The sequence below is a fragment of the Sinocyclocheilus grahami genome, unplaced genomic scaffold (genome assembly GCF_001515645.1).
Source record: "Sinocyclocheilus grahami isolate Dianchi unplaced genomic scaffold, SAMN03320097.WGS_v1.1 scaffold570.1, whole genome shotgun sequence".
NCBI classification, from domain to species: Eukaryota; Metazoa; Chordata; class Actinopteri; order Cypriniformes; family Cyprinidae; genus Sinocyclocheilus; species Sinocyclocheilus grahami.
This window is the reverse complement of record NW_015505749.1, coordinates 149,657-172,101: the sequence shown is the minus strand read 5'-3', so window position 1 is coordinate 172,101 and position 22,445 is coordinate 149,657. Positions and strand designations below refer to the sequence as shown.

The window sequence follows — 22,445 nt, the reverse complement described above, 5'->3', positions numbered from 1 at the left end:
ATACGTCATGTTTAACTGCTGCCCTTTCGTCACTGCACTGCTGGGCACTCGAGTACATCTGGATAGAAGGCCCTGTCATTGCAGCAAAAAAATTTTATCCACGAGGTTTCTGCTGAAGTGTCCCTACTGCGCTCAGGGGTAAAAGCCCGCAGGGTAAATGAGTGGAGCGAATGCAGCCAGGCGAATGAGTGTGCTGACATCCAAAATCTACAGAAAGTACAGAAACTACAGTCTTGGAAAGACAAAGTGTGTGTGGAATAATCTGCCTCATCATTTGTAATCACAAAAGTCGAAGAAGTCCACGGAAAAGCTGAGAAAGGTGAAAAATTAACATTCTGCAGTTTTTCTTTTGCCTCACTCACACCCACACAAAAGCAATCAAATAAAACAGCCTCTCTCTCTCAGTTTCTCACCCGGTTTCTATTTATTTATTCTATTTATTTATTTATTTTTGTCAGGCTAATTTGACAGTATCATTAAGGCTTAAGGTCGTGCTCTAAAGTAAAAAGCACCATGTCCAAACAGTGAATTTAAATATGAAAACAATAGTATATTTAAAATGTAATAATAAACAAGACTAATGAGCTATTTATTACATGTTAATGCTCTCTAATTTTAATAACTAATGTAAAAAAACAAGTATAAAAAGTAAAATAAAGATGCAGTATAATGTCTGGTATAAAACTTTATTGCTATTTATCAACTAACAATAAATAAACAATAAGAAATGGAATTTATAGAATTACAGTACATTTAAATAAAAAATAAGCATAAAATAGACCAAATATATGAATAAACAATCAGAGCTACAGTAAACAAGTACAACTGAACAGACCGTTTTTAACATCACTACAAATAATGTTTGAATGCAAATAATAAAGATTATCATAGAATAAGATTGAATTATTACTGATTTATTTTATAGACTTCGCAGGTAAGAAGTGCACTGCAATGCATGAAATGAATTTGAGTTTGCAGAGGCAGAAGAAAACAGATACTCACTGTCTTCTGTACGCTGTATTTGAGTTCCCTTTACCTGACGGAGACTCGGAGGAGCATCTGCCATCCTGAGTGTGGCTCTATGAGTGTGTGTGTTTGTTATTAGTAAATATAGTTATATACTCTTGATAGAATTGGTTTCATACCTCCTCCATCCTTATCACGTGCTCTTTCTTGCTTCCTCTCTCTCTTTTACTGTATGAAAAAGGAGAGCAGGCAATACTGCAAGCATCTAAGATCACTTACCCTGGGAATGTGTGTGTGAACATATTTTGTATGTTTATGTGAGTAAGAGTATTTCCTTTAAGTGACCCTTCTGCCTCTACTTCTAAGCTAAACTGATTTAACTTTCCTCTTAAAGGGTTAGTTCACCCAAAAATGAAAATTCTGTCATTAATTACTCACCCTTGTGTTGTTCCAAACATGTAAGACCTTCGTTCATCTTCAGAACACAATTTAAGATATTTGTGATGAAATCTGAGGGCTCTCTGACCCTCCCATAGACAGCAAGGTAACTACCACGTTCAAGGCCCAGAAAAGTATCAAGATGATTGACAAAGTAGTCCGTGTGGACTACTTTGGACGCGCGTTCACGACAGTACCATGACGTGAGCGTGTGGGGCGCCGGCGTGATAATGTCATTACTCCGGATCTGGGAGTACGTGACGCAGTAGAGACGAAAATGTGGAATAAAGTTGTTATTTTTGTTTTCTTTGGGCAAAAAAGTATTCTCGTAGCTTCGTAACTTTACAGTTGAACCACTGATGTCACACGGACTACTTTGTCAATCATCTTGGTACTTTTCTGGACCTTGAACGTGGTAGTTACCTTGCTGTCTATGGGAGGGTCAGAGAGCCCTCATATTTCATCAAAAATATCTGAAATTGTGTTCCGAAGATGAACGAAGGTCTTACGGTTTTCGAACAACATGCGGGTGAGTAATTAATGACAGGTGACAGGTTTTTGGGTGAACTAACCCTTTAAAAGACCTCCTCCTGGGGTCTTTTGTGTGATGTGTGTAGCCTATGGTCTCTCTTCTTTGGTCTTTTAAGTTTTGATGAGGTGAAGCTATTTGAATGAGTTATAAGAATGTCTTTAAACAATGTCTTCCAAAAACTTAAGAGTCATTCCTGTTATGCAGTACCTTTTGAACTTTCTAAGAGAGATTAACGCTGAGTTTGGAACTGCATACTAAGAGTTCAGCATAAGCGTTATTTGCAAAACGTTGATATTACCATACCAGTTTCTGTTTTATCTAAAATGATGGAATGCTTCACAGTGACACACCAATTAATACAACAAAGCATCAAATAATACATCAAATCCATTGCTAATGCCTCTGCAACTGCTTCCCCACCAGAATTATGTAACTTCCTGCCACTTCCTGTCATGAAGGAAGAAGCTTTTGTTTGTTAAAGGGACATTACAAACGATTTGAAAGTGATATTGAGGACACAGGAAACCCGATTAAATTAGTTAACTCAATTAAAACAATGCTCCCAAGGAAACATGTTTTGTTTGACACATTTTCACTAGAGAAAGGGAAAACATGAAGAAAGAAAATGTTCAAAATTCACCAGTATGTTCACCTAATTGTGATATTGTAAAGACTTGATATCCAATGTTTTAAGTCACACAGCCTATAGACATGAAAATGTAATAAATAACAGGAATTAACCTACACTTTTTTTTTTTTTTTTTTTTTACATGTGCTGCTATTAAAATTCATAACTATCCTCAGTCTTTAAGAAATTTACATTTTCTGTGTGGTCTTGTTGATATGTGAGAGCGGATTTGGCTCTGACAGACAGAAGGAACATTGTGCTCCTGTAATTACACAAATTAGCCACTAGATGGCAGCATAAAATGGCAGCATTCACACCCTACAAATGCCTCGCATTCACAGGCCATTTCACACTTTTTTAACGGTTGAAAATAATTCGGTGTCAAGTAGGCTATTTTTCTTGCTCCAATTCCTCAGAATCATAAACTGATGTGCTGGAGGATTTTGCATAGGCCTCATGGCAGTAGACAACTCTCATTTTCAAGCGTAAAATAAGCAATCTGTCCATAATTACATCCTAAATTCACAAATTCCCATAATCTAATAGACCTTAGTCAGGGTGCGCGCCATATTTAATTTCACACAATTACTACACAACGTGGCTATGAAGGACAGACATAACTGTTACAGTCTGTACAATAGGTTGTACTGTCTTAAGTCACATCTAATTTTCGATTTCTGTGGAAAGCCATATTTTCAGTACAACAGTAAACCATTGATCAGACTGTCTAGCAATCACAGTAGTTTATATTCACATAAGATTAAATATAGCATGTTCCATAAGATTTATTTATTTTATATATATGAGAAAAAGAAATGCAATGGTAAAAGTAAAAAAAAGGAATATAAAAAGGTGATATTGAAGCTGTTTTCAGGTTCATATAGTCAGAGAGAGAGAGAGAGAGAGAGAGAGAGCAAGACAGATAGACAGAGACTTACTTTAAGGCATAAGGGGCAGGACCACCTAACACCAAATGCCCAGCCCCCTCACCCTCTAAAGACACACTAAAGCACATTTACTCTCTCTCACTCTGGTTCTCAGTGCCTCAGTCCAGACTGCTGCTTCAGACCTCACCGCCCATTTCCATTCAAACCAACTTTAAGCCAGCATTTCTTCCACAGTCTGCTGTGCACTTTCAGGAGCCTCTTAATTTGTTCAAGTTTCAGCTGGAGAAAAGTGACCAACAGTGACCATGATGAGGATCATACTTCTGCTGCTGCTGGTCACCCTGACGGGGCCTTTCTGCACCTTTACCCAAGCAAGTAAGTGAACACACATACAGGGTGCTCTACTTTCTTTCAAACACTCTGGCCATTCTGTCCATCTGTTTCTGACCATATCCTTCATTCAATTCAGGTCATTTTTGTTTGATTACATGTTCACTAAATTATGTTTTTTTTTCTCTTCTGAGGTGTGTTTTGGCTTTAAATTTGAGTATATAAAGGAAAAAGGTGTGTTATAATGTTTAATTTTTTACATGATTTATTTTTTTATTTCTTTACTTAGATCATTAATTTATTGTAGTATTTTAGTGATCAGCTACAATATATATACACTGTTTTCAGTGCAAGTAAATGAACGTGAAATTTTGAAGTAGAAATACTTTTTTATTTACCTTGAAAAATCATTTTTACAGAAAATAAAAAACCTATATATGATGTTTCAGTGCCTTCTGTTGATGATAAACATTTAATTCGGTGTCAAGTAGGCTATTTTTCTTGCTCCAATTCCTCAGAATCATAAACTGATGTGCTGGAGGATTTTGCATAGGCCTCATGGCAGTAGACAACTCTCATTTTCAAGCGTAAAATAAGCAATCTGTCCATAATTACATCCTAAATTCACAAATTCCCATAATCTAATAGACCTTAGTCAGGGTGCGCGCCATATTTAATTTCACACAATTACTACACAACGTGGCTATGAAGGACAGACATAACTGTTACAGTCTGTACAATAGGTTGTACTGTCTTAAGTCACATCTAATTTTCGATTTCTGTGGAAAGCCATATTTTCAGTACAACAGTAAACCATTGATCAGACTGTCTAGCAATCACAGTAGTTTATATTCACATAAGATTAAATATAGCATGTTCCATAAGATTTATTTATTTTATATATATGAGAAAAAGAAATGCAATGGTAAAAGTAAAAAAAAGGAATATAAAAAGGTGATATTGAAGCTGTTTTCAGGTTTATATAGTCAGAGAGAGAGAGAGAGAGAGAGAGAGAGCAAGACAGATAGACAGAGACTTACTTTAAGGCATAAGGGGCAGGACCACCTAACACCAAATGCCCAGCCCCCTCACCCTCTAAAGACACACTAAAGCACATTTACTCTCTCTCACTCTGGTTCTCAGTGCCTCAGTCCAGACTGCTGCTTCAGACCTCACCGCCCATTTCCATTCAAACCAACTTTAAGCCAGCATTTCTTCCACAGTCTGCTGTGCACTTTCAGGAGCCTCTTAATTTGTTCAAGTTTCAGCTGGAGAAAAGTGACCAACAGTGACCATGATGAGGATCATACTTCTGCTGCTGCTGGTCACCCTGACGGGGCCTTTCTGCACCTTTACCCAAGCAAGTAAGTGAACACACATACAGGGTGCTCTACTTTCTTTCAAACACTCTGGCCATTCTGTCCATCTGTTTCTGACCATATCCTTCATTCAATTCAGGTCATTTTTGTTTGATTACATGTTCACTAAATTATGTTTTTTTTTCTCTTCTGAGGTGTGTTTTGGCTTTAAATTTGAGTATATAAAGGAAAAAGGTGTGTTATAATGTTAAATTTTTTACATGATTTATTTTTTTATTTCTTTACTTAGATCATTAATTTATTGTAGTATTTTAGTGATCAGCTACAATATATATATACACTGTTTTCAGTGCAAGTAAATGAACGTGAAATTTTGAAGTAGAAATACTTTTTTATTTACCTTGAAAAATCATTTTTACAGAAAATAAAAAACCTATATATGATGTTTCAGTGCCTTCTGTTGATGATAAACATTATCCACATATCTAGGCATGTGCTGATACGGTGTTTCTATCATGTGGACCTAGTGCTGGGAAAATGATGTAATGGTGCAATGATTGTTATACCCCTTTTGAGTTAGTCAGCACTGATCTATTTCTCTGTTTCTCCCCGTTTCTCTCACTCTGGGCAGGGTTACACATGTATTAATAGAGCCAACTCTATATTTAAGGGAAGCATTTGAACATTTAGTACACAGGCTGGTTACATCTGAGGGCAGAGCAGGCCTGAGAGAGAGAGACGCCCGGTATGCACTTATTTTGTAGGTCTTCCTCTCCCTCTCCTCACCCCCCCTTCGCTTGTAACCATCTTTGGCGGGGTATCGAGCTTTCACCCCTCTCAGAGGTGGGTTGGAGGGGCATGTGCGTTATTTTTAAACTGCAGCGCCTCTGACTCACTGCTCAGGGTCGGTTACAGCCCTCTAAACATCCCATTAAATGCTCAGCAAGTTTCAAAATTTGGAAAACTTCACTTCAATCAGAGGAGAGCATCAACGCACACTCTTCCTGTCCAGACTTCCTTCTGTCTCTCTCATTCTTTCTCCTGCTGCCATTTGTCTCCCTTTCTTCCCGTTCTCCCAGTCGGTGCCACTCCCTGTTCTAAAAGCGGGCTTCATCAGGCAGTTAAACGTTTCTACTCTGTACTCTTTTTTTCTTTAGTATGCAGCATTGTTTATACAATTGTTTTGGAGAAATAGATTAATGTTTGTGTTGTTCTGTGAATGTTTTACCTTTTCAGATTTCTAAGTCAGCCTGTTATGTGTTGTGCGTGTTATGAATAGAGTAATGGTAAACTGACACGTGAGAGTACATCGAGGTATTGGGTGTACTGACTGTTAATTTAGCTACATGAACCCTGAAACTCTCTCAGGGTCTCTGACTGCTACCACAAACTCAGCCCAACTTATTTACAGAGCTCAAACAACTTCATATTCAACTTAAGAGTGCAAACAGATTTTTTGATAAATCTTAATTAATTTGTTCTGCTTAATCTTTAGCTCAAAATTAAATGAAATCCAGTCTTCATTCTGAACCGAATCAACTCCTTAAAGTGCTGTCTGATAGAGATTAATCTGAACTGACTTTATTGTGCTGTATTTGAATTAATTCCATACAACACAATGTAAATTATCTTCATAGTCTAAATTCACTCTTTAACAATATTGTTATTGATAACTTAAAATCATCCTTGTTAAGCGATTTCTGAGAAATGCTGTTGATATTTGCAACACACCCCTACCCGAAATAATCACACCCCTATTTTGATTTCTCTGCCTCCAAATTTATGCAACACAGACACCTCCCCCATCACCACTGGACACGCCCCTTACTGGTGATTGGCTACAAGTGTGATTTGGTGCTCGGTCCGATCCACTTTCAATCCACCTTATTTTTCAACACGGAACTAAGCCGTTTTCTGTGAACGTGTGAGAATTCCAGTTCATTAGCTGCTGTAGGGAAATAACGAGAAGAATAAAAAAGTGCAGTAAATGGTAAAACTCTTTGCACTACAAACCAGTTTGTTCATAATTAAGATAATACATTAAAATAATATGGTAAGATACACCAGTTTACCATATCAAGCAGCTTTTTTGTACAGCTACAAGCTGGAAGCGGATGACACTGAAAGCCAGACATTGAAGCACTAAAATTACTAAAACTTAAAAATAAAAACTAATAAAAATTAAAAAGCACATAATTAAATTGCAGCTTTAACTCAAATTAAAACTGAAAATATAAAAGCAAAAGTTAATTTAAAAGCTAATTCGGATCCTCAATCCAAATAAACTCATAAAAGTTCTGTCTGAGGGATTTAAATCTGAATTTTATTGTGCTGAATTATACCTCTGCACAATTTAAAGTAAGTAAACGGCATAATCTGAAACATAGATCTGTCTAACAGACTAGAATCCAAATGAACATGAACTCCTCTGTTAGAATGATTCCCTCATTTCTGAATTTGAACTGAACTCTTCAGAACTCTCAATCAAGAGCTTAGTGTTAAATATAAGTGAACTTCACAAATGTTCTTGAGAGATTTGTGGGGAACTGTAGAGATCAATTATCGATACAGATATCGATACAGTTTTGTCTCCCTCAGGTCTGGACTCCTATGTGTTGTACAGTATTTAGATTAGGATGTGCGTTAGTCTGAGATATGTTGTTCCCTGGAGATTGTGAGCGTGAGAGCCTAAGTATGTTTATGTGTGCTGTTCTAGTGATAAGACAGCAAGTTTTCACTTGCTATGTCCTCTACTGCCCACTTATGACATGCCATGTGATGTGTGTGTATGTGTGAAGGAGGGCATTTGTCTTTGAGATGTTCTTCACTTGTTCTTCCTGAACTAAAACATTCCAGCATCATAGGCTACTCCCTCACAAGACACACACACACACACACACACACACACACACACGCTGAAGCAGTAGATTGAGATTAATCTGATAGACTGAGTGTAATTAGTTAAGGTAAAGGAGGATCGATCTTTCCTGTCTGTAACCCGGCAAAACAATTCTGCCTCCCGGTTTAACAGACACCCTACACTGGCCTCTTGTGCTCTATTTCCCTTGTTCTGTGCTCTTTTCCTCTATATTTGTCTCTCCTTTTTCTCGTCTTTCCCTTTTATGGTTTCAGTTTTGTCAGGAAACTGTTTCAGGCTTGGTCATAGATTTGAATTTGATCATCGAATGGGTGGATTTTCACTGACACACACATACCTGCTCTATTTTAGTGGGTTTTGACTCATTGCAGTCTGTACTAGCCCAATGGTTTCTCAATCAAGGCATTAAGTGGTCACAATATCACATATTTATCACTGCCAATCCACCCTACACAGGACAAGCGGTTTGGAGAATGCATGGACGGACTGTCACCAAAGTCCATGTTGTATCCACCTTATTTTTCAATGCAGTAGTAAGGTATTTCCTGTGAATGTGCGAGACTTCCGATTAATTAGCCACAATAGGTAAATAACCACAGTTGTATCCACCTTATTTTTCAATGCAAAAGAAGATATTTCCTGTGAATGTGTGAGACTTCCAATTCATTAGCCACAATAGGTAAACAATTACAGGAATAACAAAGTGCAGTAAACAGTAAAACTATTTGCGCTAGTGTGTTTATGATTGCGATAATACATTTAAATAATATGACAACAAATTCCAGTTTGGCAATATCAAGCAGCATAAAATAACCTGAAGCAGCCCACACCAGAAGCCTTGCACGCTTAAGGTGAAATGTCTACGCTTTCTCTTCTTACATTAAAAATAATGTGGATATCAATCCATTTGGCCGGGTAGCTGAACTGGTCACTACTGTCACGTCTCTTGTATCACACCACAGACTTGCTTTCGCTTTCATACAACACAATTGGCGCCATCTTGTGTATCTCTTGTCAAATATCATGAAAATTAATATTACAATGATATTGATGTAGTGTTTGTCAATTAACATAATGAGTGCCCATTATAAGCCACTCTTCCCCAATAATGAGGGACTGACTGTACATTATGCTTTGCATAACTTACAGTTACAATCGCTGGCCATGCTGCTGTGTACAACTCGAAGAAAGAGAATAGCTGGAGAGAATAGCTGGCTCTTTCTCCATACTCGGCTCCTCCCATCACATCATGTATATTTATGTAAGTGTGTGGTAGTGGTTGGAGGGGAAGAGAGCCATACTTAGAACTAATTGTTGGGGTCTCAAACATAATGAGCTGATTGTTAGCAGCAGTCAACAAGAACACTAATATAAACACACAAACTGACACTTACATACATACACACAGGACATTGTGATCTCTGACATTACATATGTTTCTTAACAGGACTGTTTTGTTTGATTGTGGCACTATGGAAAGTAACAGTGACAGATTTTTCTGTCTTTCTTTTTTTTTTTTGATGCCCACTTATAATTAAATAATTTTCTCCTCTCACGTAAAAGTTCTTAACTTGTTTTAATGTTTTATTTTGGGATTCCAGTTAATTAGGTTATATAAATATGGGTTTAAAATAACAAACTGTGTGGAAACCTGTTATTAAAGGGATAGTTCATCCAAAAATGAACATTCTGTCATTTACTCACCTCATGTCATTCTAAACTTGTATAACTCTGTTCTGTGGATTACATAAGGACAAATTTCACTGGTTGTTCTTTCGATGCAGATACAATGAAGGAGAAACTTCAAAAAGAACTCAAAAGTACCATAAACTTATCATGAAAGTACACTAAAATATTTGGTGTAGAAGCAATTTTTACTCAGAAATTCCTAGTGCTGTAATTTTCACAAACAATTAGAAAGAAACAGCAAGTATGGCTATTTGTGTGATATTGCTAACATATATATTAAATATATTCAAATTTGTCACATTTTTTCATTATAAGAAAAGGCCAGGATATTCTTCAGAAATTTCCTTTTAGGGTTCTACAGAAGAAAGACAGTCATTTGGGAAACTGCTCACCCTCATGAGTACATCATGACATATTTTCATTTGGGTGAAGAACTCTTTTAATTCCAAACTGCTGAGAGTGTCTGGGTCACATAATCATTAGTAAAATACAAAATTTGCATCATAAAACTATTACTAAAGCACTGAAACAGTAATTTGCTATTTACCCAGATCTGATGTGCAATGCATGCTGAGTTTGATATTTTAAAGTGTGTAGTTCAGCAGCTGAGGTGGTATTATTGTAAAGGGAGTTTCCCCTCAGATCGCCAAGAGAAAGTTTCTCATGTGGAGTCCATCTGGCTTAGACACAAGCACAGATCTTAGAACAGTTTTTGCAGTGTCTCTAATGGTTGCTGAGGTCATTGTGAGTGATGCAGAAATATCTAAGATCAGCCCCTGAGGAAACATGCCATTTTTGCCATGTTGTTTTTCCTCCAATGCTTCATTTCCTTCTGTGCAGTTATTGCCGGCTCCACCCAGGAAGTGAGACAATTAGTCTGGCTGAAGGTATGACGTAGAAAGGAAGTGATCTCATTAGTGTGGAGCTGAATAGTCAGGGCATGACTTCTCCCTATTGGAGGAGTGGCAGAATGTTTTTGTACGTAAGTGAATGTGTAAGTGTGTGTTTACTGGGCTGATGGAGAAGGCCGGAATGTTCTTAACGGCAGGCCATGAGAAAATTCTGGCTTACCCATCCAATACAACCACTGGAGAACCAAAACACACAGTAAACAGCATCAGTGGAATTTCTCCATTTTCATCCAACTCTCTCCTCTTATGTTGAAATTAACATCTAAGGGTTTCTAGTAGAAGATTTTATGATCCTTTTTGTTGTTCTTGTTCCAGGTACTCTGGTGGTGCCAACAGCTATTGATTCAACTCCAGAACCAAATCTTGCATCAGATCCGCCTGCTTTCACAGACAAAACAGAGGAACCAGCTCCTCAAGATGCTGTTTCAACGTCAGAGCCTGCTCCTGAGGCTACAGAAGCAGCTGCCTCGACAGAAGAAGTGCCAGTGGTTTCCACAGCAGCACCAGTGATACAGTCAGAAGCCCCATTAGAAACAACAGCCCCAACAGATACAGCACAATCAACAGAAGCTGGACCTAAAGAGACGGTTGGCCCTGAAGCCACTACTGTCATTGCAGGGGCAAGAGCAGAAGAAACTGAAAAAGCTGATGACACAGAATCAGAGACTGAAGATGTAGAGGTGGAGGATGAAGGTTAGATATACAGTATACTCACAGACATACAATGTAAATATTGTTAGAGTAAAGGCCTGTTCACACCAAGAACGATAACTTCATTCATTCATCACCTAGAATTTTTTTTTTACATTTGATTGCAAATATATAGTTTTTCTGTGTCGTTATCTGTATAGTTGAGGTGTGGACTCTGCTATTATTTTACATTTAGAATGACCTGTATCAATAATGGTGTGAACGTGAATTCAGAATGTGTGTGAGTGAGGATGAGCAGTCATTGAGCCTGTTCACACCAAGAACGATAACTTCATTCATTCATCACCTAGATTTTTTTTTTTACATTTGATTGCAAATATATAGTTTTTCTGTGTCGTTATCTGTATAGTTGAGGTGTGGACTCTGCTATTATTTTACATTTAGAATGACCTGTATCAATAATGGTGTGAACGTGAATTCAGAATGTGTGTGAGTGAGGATGAGCAGTCATTGGCATGATACCTGGTGATTTTCCTCATTCCAGGTATGGGCACAGGACAGTTGGTGGGGATCGTAATCGCTGCATTGATCGCAGTGATTATTGTCATTGCTGTAATCATCTTGGTGGTTAGAAGAATGGGCCAATACTCGTAAGTACAAGAAATTAGATAACATTTTTAAGGTAAAAGTATTTTTGTACAATTATTCATTCATAAATATCATTAAGAGTTAGTTCACCCAAAAAAAAAAAAATTCATTATTTTCCCACATTCAATTCAAAACCTATACGATTCTCTTTGCATTTTGAAAAATGTGTTTTTTGCCCATACAACGAAGGTCAATGGAGTCAAATATGATACATGATAATACATGATAATAATGTTTAACAGATGTTGCTGGCTGCTTTAGGAATGTGTTCTCTATATATGATTGAGGTGAAATTTTGCATGCTAACAGTAAATGGTTTCTATGTTGTAGGACTGCAAAGAAACGAAAGCCTCAAAAACAAGAGCGCATCTTGATCTCTGTAACTGTCTTACTGTTTCATTGATATTCATCCATATTAATTAGTGTAACCCAGTTGCTCATAAAATGTTAAACATGTTAGAGCTTGACAAAACTATGTTGCTACTCCAAGCAGTCCTCTACCAGTGTCCAACCAAATGGCAAATATTGGAGAAAAACACCACTGAACCATTCAAGGATCAGAATGCTGAACAGGGAAGTGATGTCATAATGGACACGTTTGTACATTGTACAAATGTACTGTTTTAAAATGGTGTAGCAACACAGTGGTGTTCATGCTATATTATTTGTGGTACTAACATGGTGTGACACCCCCCCCCCCCCCCAAAATAATATATAATAATAAAATAAAATAACCAATTGAATTCATATGATCTAAAAAAAACTTTCTAGATTTTGTAAGTATGTTTGGATCATTACTGAGTCAAACTTATGAATGAAACTCATAAATGCAATTGAAATACCCTATTAATATATATTGTCATGTAATCTTTGTCTATGTTACATGGATAAAAACAAGTTTGTGTCTGACTGTGGTGTATTTGTGCTAAACTGCTTTTCCTCTTTCCTTCTTTCCCAGCCCTTGAAAAGAAAGGCACGACAGGAAGAGAAGAAGAAGAAATCCGGGAAGTTCTGAACTATTGTTCTGATGTTAAAAACAATGCAAGCAGCACTCTCACCATCCATCCAGGACTATACAGGGAGCAGGAGAGTGTCCCATCCCCTTTCCCATTGTAAAAGATGCCCTCCCACAAAAACACCTTCTCAATGCCCACAAGTCCCATTATTTAGCCTGAAAAGCCTTATTTATCCCAACAGTGGGAGGCCACAGGAAGTTACAGTATCTTTTTTTAATGCATATTAATGTAACAGGAGATTCATGAATGTTGAATTTGTACAACAAACAAACGAACAGTTGCCCATGCAAGCAAAAGCTTGTATGTTTTTATTCCACTGTGTGAAAATTTCATGCAGAAAAAAAATGAATCCAAAATCATTATTCTTTTCCCCATTCTACAGATGTGTCCAATAGGACTATGACGCAATAAGAACAGTCTATGAACTGTCATAAGCAGATGCTGAGGACACATTCTGTTCTCAAGATGTGTAAGCGGCATTAACTAATAAATGTTTTTTAAATGATTAGTTAAGGGGAGCAGCACACAATAAGTGCTTGAGATTTACTCGTTTGAAGTGCATTAATACGGAGTAACTTGACGGTGTTGTTCTTAACTGTCACCCATTCCAAAAGTGACATCACTTCCTCTGGAACGCATCATTTATTGTGTGTTCCAGTCCGCTTAGCTCCAGCGCACAGCTGCTATTGGCATGTATCTCTAAAATCCTGATGTTCCTCAGCCTGGACTACATCATTTTAACAGCAAACAGACATTTTGCATGCTATAGTTGAGTTGTTTGCATTTCTTTTTGTCAGTGATGGGGTTTGTGTTTCTTTCTGACGTTCGAGAGCGTTGCTATCCTGGGCTTTGCTTTAAGAGATCAGTATTAGGTGCACTGAATGATGAAGAATAAATGTTGACAAGACACTGCAGTTGTTTGCAACGATATTTTGTGTTTTTTGCTTGCCAGATTCCTCTTTATTTCCCGTTACTCCATAATCTCATTTTGCAATTTGATGTAATATCAGAATCCAGTTAAAGCCGAGAGTTTGTCTTTGTGTTTTGGGGGTGGTGTTTTTTCTTTTTTTCTTATTGTTCAATCAGTTTCAATAAAAAAGTTCCAAAGTGTGTTGCGCTGCCATATTGTGTTGTTGTGGATCCCAGATAACATTGTCTGTTTATCTGTGTTTACTTTTTAGCCCCTTTTACTCAGCATTCCAGCTTTTCACACACATTTACGCCCATGCACTGTCTCTTTCTCACACAAACACACACCCACACATTCCCTTTCTCTGTCTCTCTAATCCCTTAGTTTATAAAGACTGTAAAAGACAAGGGAGAGAGAGGAAGAGATATGCAGAGTCAATGGATATAGGCATCTTTGTAAATATGACTATGTACTTAAGTGACCTCTCTGGTTAAGTAGAGTAAATAACATGAGAGTCCCAAACAGCTGCCCCCAAAACGTATTTGGACATTGACTTTCATTTGGAAGTGGACCATAACAGTTTTTTTCCATTCATTTTTCAAGTATCTGTACTTTATCAGATTATTTTTTATTTTTGGCCTTCTCATTACTTTTCCATTTTAGTTTCCGAAGATTTCTAACATTTTACTTCACTAATAATGCACACGTGTTTTATTAAAGCCAGCATGAAATGAAAACTCACCATATCTATTTTGTAAACTGACTTTTTTCTATAGATCTTTTCCATATCAATATATTTAATTGTATTTTTGACCTTGTAATGTTTAATTAAAATGGAAAATCTTCCTGGGAAAATTGCCAACTGGAACATTTTAATATTTAATATGCACTACACCTATGTTGTAGTTTGCTTATTTTGGTCTTGAGATAGCCCAGCTACTCTCTCTCTCTTTAGCTATGGACAATGGACGCTTTTAGTGGGAGACCCACTCTGATGTCCTGCTCACAGTCTGAGCTCTATATCAGTTTGTTTGTGATCCAATGATTTCTACATTCCTAATGAGAAGGGCACTTCCTGACCAGTAAGCCTTCATGTACACTCACATGAACACACAGGAAAGGCCTAGAAGCGCCACAACACACAAAACAATGTCTGGATATGCACACACGCCGAAATACAAATATACACACAATTTTGCAAAGTGTAAAAATAAAATCTCAATGACATAACAGGACTGTAAAATAAATGCCTGCAGAAAATAATGAAAACAGACCGTCTGAAAATCCTACAAAGTCTTGCTAACACAAACACACATAAACATGTATGCTAAACTTAAAAATGACCTAAAGTGAACCACATTGATGAAAATTACAGGCCTCTCTCATCTTTTTAAGTGGGAGAACTTGCACAATTGGTGGCTGACTAAATACTTTTTTGCCCCACTGTATGTGTATCACAGAAGAATGTGAGTGTGCTTAAGGGAGGACAGCTAATACAGCAACCTCGTGTTTACTTCAGAGCCTGGATACACACATATATGCAGAGTCTCCCAGTGTTTCTGGTCACTCCCCAGGTCTTGAGAAACACTCACTCTCAGTACCGTCCACTCACTGTGATATATTTGTAGGGAGTACAGTACCAGTGAGAGACTGGACTAATCTGATATACTGAAGGTTAAACACTCAGCTCTACAGTTATTCCCTTATCATGTACAGTTGGTTTTTAAACATTCTCTTGTCTCATTCATTTCTGTGACTTTGGTAGAAATCATAAATAAATAAATGTTCATTTAAATATTTAATAAGTAATAAGTTTAGCTAATCTATTAACTATCAGATTAAATTTTCTCATATAAAAGGTGTGATGAGTGTAAAATGACTGTAAATTAACATAAAAGTGTTAAATGGAGCATTTATTTTCACCGTCTGGTTCTCAGAAATTTCTCTAGGAAAAAAAAAGGTCTCCATCTTTACAATCTTCACTGATGGTCCAATCTGCTGAACATCTATTTTGCACTTGTCTGTGATTCACACACAAATAAGCTCCAGCTAACCCTAAGGTATGGGAGTCATATCAGAGACTTTTCTCTCTGTCTCTCACATGCACACATGTGTTAATGCACTGTTCTGTGTGTTCTGGTCTGAACAGCCTAGTGAAAGAGTACAGATGAAGTTAGGAAGCAGCCCTGGCATCAGGAACATGTATATGGGTCATTCCGTGTGAACTCAACCAGTTCCAGGCTCAAATTTTTGATTTTGTCAATACTTTTTCTGTAAAAAGACAATCATATATAGTGATGAAAGCCAAAATATTAAATGCAAACTTTAGAAAAAGAATACTTATGGCACTCAGACAGGTATGCTCTATGAAATTGTGTTGATAGAAAATCACGATAGATAGATAAATAGATAGATAGATAGATAGATAGATAGATAGATAGATAGATAGATAGATAGATAGATAGATAGATAGATAGATCACTTTAGCTTCACAAAAGTATCAAATTCACATTCTGCTGTAAAGCAGCTCTAACAAGTCAATCGTGTCATTCTACAGCTCAAGTCAGTTCAGTATTGATTCAGTTCAGTTGCATAACTGTGTAAAATTCATCAGTCATACATACAGTGCATGCATGTACAACATGTGCGAGAGCTATGACAAACTCCTGTTCCCACTGCACTCTGAACAAGCAAAAGACACACGAGAGTAGTGTTTTACATTTTTCACATCTGTGTGTTGTTTGGCATGTATGCGGCTAATTATTTAATGTTTGTGTATAGAGTTACTACACAAAAATACATTTTTTAGAAGAGTTAAAACCGTTTTCAAATCGTTTTGTTTGCTTTTGCAAGATGTGTGGGACATTTTGCATGTTGTGTGTGTGTGTTTTGTGTAGAGTTTTGAGAAATGGAGCCATAGTTTAAAAAAAACTGTGTGTAAGCATTTTGAAAAAACAAATTCTTCTTGAGTTACAGGCATGCAAACCTGAGTCAAAAACACGAGAAATGCTTTATGTCATTTATGAACTATCACCGTTGGCATAATGAAACAAAGATTGCCAAAGTCAAACGATTTAACTAATAGAGCTACTGATCTCCGTGTAAGAATAACATAATGATGCTGCCGTCTTTCTAAAGTCATTTGTAGAATTGTACAGTAAGAAAGTTATTTCCCTTAACCAGGAAATGAACGTTCTTGGAATTGACAAGACAGTTGACCCTGAGAGGTCAGCTAAATATCTACAGCGGATCTAAAATATGAATAGTTAATTATAACTAGTTATGGTTAATTATTCATATTTCCCCATGAGCTGATTCGCTACATATGCCTCTACAAAACAGTGGATTACCCAGTAAATATAAACCTGTGACATTTAATATGTTGCCTTTCATCACTATTTATGTTTGTCTTTCTACAGAAAAAAATATTAATAAAATCAAAAATTTGAGCCAGGGAAGTTTCCGAGATTTGGCTGATTTGACATGGAATGACCCATATGGGTAAATTGAACATAATGTGTGTGTAAATGTAATCATTTAATAAAGGGTTCTACATTCATGTGTTTGTGTGTGTGTGTGTGTGTGTGTGTTAAATGCCATCTAAAAGTACAGTACATCAGAAGCTGATGTCAGGAACCAGACTGACATTTGAATTTATTGGACAGCTGAATACTGGGTGTGTGTGGATGTGTTAGCATGTTTGTGTGTGTGTTGGGTGGGTGTCAGGATGGAGGCTGTTTAGTTCACATCTGGTGTTCTGTGATATGTAAGTCTCTCTCCCTCTTTTGTTAAGCAGTTCTTTGGACGGAACATGCATTGTGTATGTGTGACACTAATGGCAGCTCAGAAGTGCCCATTGGTTAGTGTGTCTGTGTGTGTGTGTGTGTGTGTGTGGCTATGGTCAGTAGTTGGCACAAACATGTTATCTACTGCATAGAGAAATGTCCTGTAAATTGTTCTGCGTTCATGTTTGTATTTTCAGCACATGAATGAAATGGTTAAAAGAAATAATGGGCAATGACATTTTGCTGTTGTTTGAGACAGACCCTTTAGCCATCTATGCACAAAACCCCATGTATCACTACAATGTGTATCCTGTGAGTCTTTGCAAACAAATCAATAAAAAGTTAATTAATCTAATGGAGAAGACTTCATTTATGTAAATTGTATTTATATATACTGTATAAAATACCATGTTATAAGTCATGGCAAGTCATCCTCTTGTTTTTCTGGAGATAATTTACAAAAAATACAGGATTACTAGTTTTGTAAAGAAAAAAAAGAACAGTTGGAAGCAGTTGTTATTTTTGCAATTCCCTTTGGTGCCACAATAATCTTACAATCTCTGTTCAGATATAGGATGCAGTCATTATCTTGTAAATTAATCAGCGCTGTGTATTTCCACACACAAGATTTCTCACAGCTTCACTTCTATGTTGGAAATCAATGGACATGCAGATGGAGTCTGGCTGAAATACCGTTTCGCAGATTCAAGAAATATTTCTTTATTCCACACATTTCTGAGTATCAAATCAAGAAGTAAATAAATGAATATGGTGAGTAATGAAGTAACCTCAAAAGTGAGTATACAGATTATTTATAAGGATTGATGGGTAATTATGAGGATTCATGAGAAAATTGTGGGATTATGAGTAATTGCTAGTGCTCATAGGCAATAGTGAGAAAATGGTGAACACTCAGTTCTCAGATTCTCACTCTTATGAAATTGTTTTGAGCATTTACCTTTTATTTGATTGATGTTTAAAGAAATGTACTTTCATTGGGTTGCATATGTGTGTGAGACATACAGAGAGAAACTTTGAAGCAATTTGTGGATTGTATTAAAACGAGCAGTATCTATAATAGATTAATCATTCGGTTTAACTTTTCATAACTCAAGCTTCTACATAAAGAAACTATATGAAGAACTAAAATCTTCTGCACTTTCCTAAGGAATTGCCATTATCTCAAGAGCAATGAAATAAAATGAAAGTGATAGGGGGCAGACTTTTAGCTCACAGCCATATAATCTACTCATCTGGGGCGTTGAGGTCACTCACACATGATCTCACTCATTAACATACGAGAGTGGCACATGCTTGTTCTAACACACAAACACATTCTAACGTAAAAGAATGTACAGTACGATGGTGAGAGTGTGAGGGTGGAAGGCAGATGATGGAATAAGAGTGGGACAACCCGCAGATGAAGGATGAGTAGGTGAAGATTAATGCAGAGCAATGTGACAGTTCTATAATGGGTGATTGTTGAATAGAACAGAAGTTTGCTGACCACAGATACCAAGATGTGTTCGTATAAGACCTGTGATTTCACAATGCACACACACTGAAAACACACTGCACTCTGATGTTTCCCACTCCTCTTTAGACAAAAATGTGACCCAGGGTCCTACTTGTTGACACAGAAACAATCACATGCATAAACGTACACCAACACACACACATCAAATGTCAGTTTGAGGAACAACCCATTGGCTTCGCTTATATGTTTCCTAATAGCCTCTCAAACATATTGTTGTGAGCATATCCCAAGTTACGGAGACAATGCGAGCTCTCGATTAATTGCGTCACTCTTTAAGCACAGAATCTCACATCAGTACAAATTGGGACACAGCGGCCTCTCGTGGTCACTCGTAATAACTACAAGAAAGTGGGTTTTGGAACTGGACAGACCGCATCGTATTATTGAATTAAAATGTTATTTTTTTGTGAATGTCTATACATTAACATGAACACACATACTGGCAATAAAACACCGTACCCATTTCCTTTGCTCTTCTTTGAGTAAAATCTTTATATAAAACTTTACATTTAAATTAGGGATTGAGATTGTAGACGTAGGAGTCCAACTAGCAGGGAACATTTTCAGAACTTTGACTAACGTCCTGGTTGAGAACAAACGTTATTCCAGTAACATTGATAGAATGTTCGTTCAAAGTTATCTGGTCTTTAATAATGTTCTCAAAGCAGTATAGGCTAGTACAAAAACATGATCTATATTATATTATTATCAATTATATGCATTATTATGTATACATTTATAGATCGTTCATGGAACGATTTTTTCCGAAACATTTTTGTTCTTGTTTCAGAGAACATTCAACATTCAACATTCACTCCCACAATGTTTGCAAAATGATCAAATGTATTTTTCCTTTAACATTCGCATAAGCAGAAAAAACGTTCTGTAATAATAATAATGCATACATACATAAATAAATAGTCAGGGTTCTGTCGTGCGTTCATGTGAAACAAAGAACTCTCTTGTCTGCGTGCTTTGTTTCATGTTGGAGCGTGATGTTCGGAACCAAGACTCATGTCTTGTTCAGACTCCGTTTCGGTTTGGTGTCGGGGTTCGGACACTCGCGCTCCATGTTCTGTTCTGTCGTGGGAGCGTGCGGTCTCGAGTTCGCTCTGGCCGTACGCTCTGCTGTACTTGTGTCTTGTGTTGTTGCACGCAGCTCCTGTTTTCGGCTGTGTGCTTTCATGCCATGTCTTGTGCTGTGTAGCACTCAGCTTGTGTTTTTCATTGGCTGCGTGTTTTCCTGTTGTCATGTCTTGTGTGAACTTGCGGCTTATGAGTATTCTCATTAGCTGTGTGTTCGTGTCTTGTTTTATTCAAGCACATGGCTTGTGATTTGTTTTGCTGGCCATGTGCTTGTGTTTTTGTTTTGTGAGCACATGGCTTTTGTCATTGTTTCCTGTGTGCCATGTGCTCTCATGTCAATTGTCTTGACCCCACCCATCTTGTTACCTGATTATTGGTTAATTTGCCCCACATGTGTTCCCTCGTTACCCTCCTCATTTGCTCCCTATTTATTATCCTTGTGTTTGCAGTCCTAATGCCAGTTCGTCATCGTGTCCTGTCCTGTCCTGTCCTGTCCTGTCCTGTCCTGTCCTTCACTTCACTTCACTTCACCTCACCTAAGGTGTAGTTTCTGTTTGTTTTGTTATTAATAAAAGCCCTAATTCCTCCTGCAATTGAGCCCTCTCCTCATCCCTGACAGTAATATGTTATGAACGAGAACGTTAGCAAAACATTCTTAGAACATATTTTTGTTAGCTGGAAGTGTGCTTCTTTCGGCATATTGTCTACTCTCTACAGTGAGGCTGTCATTTGACACAGTGGATGAAAACACGCAGCAAATCATAGGTTATGTAGGGGGAGACCTGGGATGATAGTAACACTTTTTGTTTGAGGGTCAGTAACTTGGAGGTTGTTAATGCTAGACCTCTCAAACTTTGATATATTGTAGCCACATTTGTCTACTACAAATAAAACTCACTTGTACTACACAATCACAGATTATGTGAGTTAATGTCAGATACTAAGAGTTCTGTTGTTACAACCTACCCCACTACTGGGGTGAGTTGTAACAATAAGAGGTAATTTGGTGAAACAATATCCACACTTTTCAGATTATGCAAGAACTTTATGAAGAACAAAAATGAACAATTTAAACTAACAAAAATATTCTGGAACTTTAAACTCAAGACTATAACAAATTTCAGTGTGTCTGTTGTAGTTTGTTAGAACTTTAAACTTAAAACTATAACAAATTTCAGTGTGTGTGTGTCTGTATAGTATATTCGTTTTGGAACTTTAAACTTAACACTAACATTTCTCTGTGTGTGTGTGTGTGTGTGTGTGTGTGTGTTGGAACTTTAAACTTAACAATATAACAAATTTCTCTCTCTGTGTGTGTGTGTAGTGTATTTCTTATGGGACTTTAAACTTAACACTAACAAATTGCTGTGTGTTGCAGTGTATGCCAATTTTTTATGAACTGTTACAACTATCCCCACCCCAAGCAGCCATTACATAGCTAACTCTTTTAGCATGTGGGTTTGAAGTTAGCATTAATGTCTAGCATCGAATTAAACTAGAGAAATGGCTACTTAAGATTATGTAAGTCAAAAATGTTTATCTACATTACAATGAATGCTATAGGCAAAAAATTATCTTGATAAAAAAAATTACTTTCTTATATGAAAATCACTTTTTTGGTGATAAAATTCACATGGGAGTGTATGATATGGATGACATCACCCTAGGTTGTTTCTGATTGGTCAAACTGACAGTGTTACAACTAACCCCATGTTACAACACTCCCCGTCTCCCCCTATAATTTGGAATGCATTTGCACAATTTGCATAACATATTTCCTATTGTGTAGAAGCCATTTTTACTATTTATATAAAGGAATAATAAAACAATAAATATGTATATACAAACAAGCAAACGGGCTATATAAAATGAGCAATTATGGCATATTCATTATATGCTTAAAACATTAATAATATTTATAATATTATTTATAATATTTATAACAATCTATTAGATTCAATACCTGGATAATATTGATGAGTTTGTTGTTTCTCTTTGAGGGAATATTACTAATATAAACACGTTTTTAAAACAAAAGTTTCGTTTTCATGCATTCACATTTATAAGTGAAAGTGTTAAAAAATAGGTTACCTTATCACAACAGTATTCCAAACAAAAAAGTATTCCAAGTAAAAAAAAAAACATTCTCCCTGAAAATATTTGAGTGCATGCAGTTAAAGCAAAACAGTGTGCTTCACGTGTAATATTTCATGGAACTACAGGTGCATGAGATC

General features: G+C 36.8%; 1 protein-coding gene across 2 annotated transcripts; it reads left to right on the top strand.

The window, feature by feature from the left end:
* The first annotated feature begins 3,566 nt into the window (after nt 1-3,566).
* LOC107556483 (integumentary mucin B.1-like) lies at nt 3,567-13,219 on the top strand. Of its 2 annotated transcripts, none has more exons than XM_016239612.1 (4): nt 3,567-3,826; nt 10,894-11,271; nt 11,774-11,879; nt 12,836-13,219. In XM_016239612.1, exons 1-4 carry the CDS (start codon nt 3,757-3,759, stop codon nt 12,840-12,842), a joined length of 561 nt encoding a protein of 186 aa, XP_016095098.1. In that variant the 5' UTR covers nt 3,567-3,756; the 3' UTR covers nt 12,843-13,219. The 2 variants fall into 2 exon arrangements, with proteins under 2 accessions (XP_016095098.1, XP_016095097.1); XM_016239611.1 differs by lacking the exon at nt 3,567-3,826 and adding an exon at nt 4,897-5,145.
* Nucleotides 13,220-22,445: the final 9,226 nt, after the last annotated feature.